This window comes from Emiliania huxleyi (assembly GCF_000372725.1).
Source record: "Emiliania huxleyi CCMP1516 chromosome Unknown EMIHUscaffold_131, whole genome shotgun sequence".
Lineage (NCBI taxonomy): Eukaryota > Haptophyta > Isochrysidales > Noelaerhabdaceae > Emiliania > Emiliania huxleyi.
In genome coordinates, this window is record NW_005201277.1 from 283322 (window position 1) to 286834 (window position 3513).

Here is a 3513-nt window from a genome sequence, read left to right on the forward strand (position 1 = left end):
AACCCTTGAGGAGCCTGGAGGAGCGTGCACGAATGCGCAGGGGGAAATAAATTCGCTTTTTATTCCACTTTTGAAAAAAAGACACCGTGTGCGGTGGGGGGTTTCCCCGTGTCCCTCGTCCGCACGTCTCGTCTGCCCCTCCCCCTGTGTGCGCTCCAGCGCTGCGCTGTCGCCCTGACGGACCGCGGTCTACTCGCGGTCTGCCGTCAGGCGTGGTACGTACTTATTTATACGTGTCAAGAGCGAAGAGGTGTCCGATCGACATCCGGATCGCGGAGATTATCTCGCGGCCGATGGCGAAAAAAGCCGCGTACACATTCGTGCACAAAGCAGACACCAGACCTCGGTTTCCCATAGGGTTTCTGCTGCGGTTTTCCATGGCGGTTTCCCATAGCCGAAAACCCAGGGGTCGGTCGGTTTCTGCGGCGCGCTCTGTTTTTTCTGGGATCTGTTTTCTGGGACACCCGCCTCGATTTCCCGTGGGATCTGCCGTGGGTCTGGTTTCTGCGGTGTGAATATATCTCCCGCTTCGTCCTAATGAGCTCATTCCGGCCAATGAACAGGTGAACCCCCATCCGATTTTTTTCAAGTGGGAACAGCAAAAAAGCGGCCTGTGCATTCTGGTTTCTGGTTTCTGGTTTCTGCTCCGATTGGTCGCGACTGGTGATGAGTGTTAAGCTGAGGTTGTCAACGTCGGGTGCGGGTAATTCTCGGCACGGATCGGCACGTGTGGTAGCGTGCGATGAGGCCTTGCCAGCTCCTGGTGGTGCCCTCAAGATCGCCGCGCGCATTGGCCGCTCCGCCGACGTTGTGATAGAGCTTCTTTCTGTATCCAACAGAGTAGATCCAAACACTGTATTGATAGGTGATAGGTACTCAAAACACTCGCACAACGCCTGCCTGCCTTTCACAGCTCAGCCTTTCAGGGCTTGGGCATGACAAGCAACGGCCCCGCCGGTCGGCGTCCGATGCACGAGGCAGCCATGTTGGCTGCCACGGCGTTTCCGCTCGGGATCGCGGCAGCCTGGCGGACTCGACCGCATCGCAGGCCTCCCTCCCGTGAGCCACAAAAGTGCGTGGCAGCGCGGCGCGCCGCCAACCTCGCTTTCGGAGCAGAAACCAGAAACCAGAAACCATAATGTGTGGCAACCGCGCCCACCCTGGACCTCCCCACGGGCGAGGAGGAGCTGGTGCGCGACGTCATCTTCGGGCTGGCACCGGTGCTCCAACCCATGCTGGCGGGCGTCATCGCGAACCCGGCGAGCTCGGAGAGGCCGGCGCCGTCGCTCGGGCTGCGAATGTGCGACGCCATCGCCGACCTGCTGGAATGGGGGCGACAGGCCCTACCGGATCTGGCGTCGACAGATAACGGCATTCTCGAGCCATTGGTGGAGCACCGGATGTGGAAGGCGAAACACGGCCTCACGGACGGGATCTACGCGGGCACCTTCGCTCAGCTCCAGGCCTTGATGGCCGACCTGGGGAGGGCCTGCGACCGAGAAGCTGCACCAAAGATCCCGGCGCCGGCGAGCGAGGCGACGGTGACATTGAGCCTCGCCCACGAGGTCACCGCCACCTCGCGCGACGCGTTTGCCGCCGCCTTCCGACGAGACGTGGCGGCGTCACTTGACGTGAACGAGGATGCGGTCTTCGTCCTCACTATCTCGGCCGACTCCGCCGTCGTCGACTTCAGCGTGCCCGGCGCCGGTGACGTGGCGGGCATACTACGCGGGGGCGGCCTTTCAACGACGTACCTGACCCACTTTAACGGTGGCGTGACCGTCGACGCCGAGGTTGGCGACAAGACGTGCCCACTACTGTGGCAGGCGGCAGACTCCACGGAGACGCGCTCATGGGAACGGCGGCTGGCTCAGGCGTTCCACCCCGAGGGGATGATCTGGGAGGAGGAGGGCCGCGATGTTCTCGCCAACTTCCTGCTACTGTCGTCGCGTCTCGTGGCGATCGGGTGGGTCCAAATCAAGTTGGCGGCGGCGGCCGTCGACGACGAGGAGACGGCGGTGCGCTTGGGACGGGCATACGGCGATGTCTTTGGACGAGCTCGGGCGGAGGCAGAGCAGCGCGGCAGAGCGGAGGATCACGGCAGATGGACGGACACGTCGCTCGAGGTGGCATCGGGTGGCCTGCACATGTTCTTCCATAGGGCGCAAGCCTTTGCCGACCGCCGAGGCGGGGTCGGCCCGGTCTTCTGGCGGGAGTTTGTTGATGCGGCGCGGGGGAGGGGGGAGTGGGCTCCGCTGCAGCTCCTCTCGGAGATCCAGACGAGTGCGGGCGCCCGACTCAGGGCGATGCCTTGGCTGATGTGGAACCGGCGGCCGTTTGCAGGGGCGACCAACGGGGACACGCTGGCTCAGCCGATGGAGGAGCCTGGGGCAGAGGCTCTGAGCGCCCAGGCGGAGGCCGACCTCGTTAACCACCGTGCAGCGGCGGCGCGGCGCGCAGCGGCGAGCAAGTGGCGGGCGAAGCAGAGGGAGAAGAACATCTGGTGGTGGCAGGCGATCTGGCGGGAGATGGAGACTGCCCGAGCTAGAGTACAGCAGATCGCGCGGATCGTTGCGAGGGGGCAGTGGCGAGGGCGGTACCCGGAGGTGCTCATCGTGGAGAACGCGACGCAGCTGATGGATCTGCTCTACAACCAGCTGGATGGATGTGAGGTTACCGACTGCACTCCAAGTGCTCCAAGTGCTCCTGGAGCGATAAAACGGTTCCCCCCAAGGGTTCCTCCCACCCAGAACATGCTGCTGTCTTAGTACTCCCGTTCGACCCATTCGGAATCCGATTAGTTAATGAAGGGTCATTCCGCCGGAATGACCCCTCCACGGGGAGATCGTTCACACCTCGAAAAACCAGAACCCAGAGTGTCTGGACCGATATTCCCATGGCCCGGATGTTTTCTGTGGGATGTGTCGAAAAAGCAGAATACAGAGCTCCTCCTCCTATAAATCAGACGGTTTCTTGATAGCTGATAAGCCAGGGAAGAGCCTGGTATCTCAGTATGTTATATCCTATGATATAACATAGTGGTGTCTGGTTTATGCACACCTCGGGCCGCGGGGCCCTAAGATCGACACTCGAGGAAGAGGTGCGCGCCGGCCGCGCGGGGGGACGCCGCTCCAGCCTCCGCCCCTCTCTCTCTCCATGCTCGCTGACTGCTCTCTCTGATATGATGCACATCACACCACATTGTTGGGTGACGCTCCCTCTCTGGGGCCCTATGTCTGCTGGCTCTGAGGCGGGGTCAGTGGTGGTATCGGAGCGCCCCACCGCTCGGCGCTCGGCTGCACCGCCGGCGCCATCGGCAGGGACATCGTTCGTAGTGGAGCAACGGCTGTGTTGTCCGATCTGTCTGTATGGCTGGCTAACCTTGGTTGTGAGGTAGCCTTCTATACCCTCCTGCTGAAGTGGGTCGCCGCCATCTCTTTCTTTTTTGCGGACTAGCCGGAATCTATGTCCCAGCGGCGATCTGATTGAGTTGTCTTCACTGCATCCTCGGGA

The 3513-nt window shown here is 61.9% G+C and overlaps 1 protein-coding gene across 1 annotated transcript; it reads left to right on the forward strand.

The window, feature by feature from the left end:
• Positions 1–1232: 1232 nt before the first annotated feature.
• EMIHUDRAFT_110182 (hypothetical protein) lies at positions 1233–2768 on the forward strand (the record flags this gene model as incomplete). The annotated part of the gene is made up of 1 exon (XM_005788899.1): positions 1233–2768. The coding sequence occupies one exon, from the start codon at positions 1233–1235 to the stop codon at positions 2766–2768; it is 1536 nt and encodes a 511-aa protein (XP_005788956.1).
• Between the last annotated feature and the right edge of the window lie 745 nt (positions 2769–3513).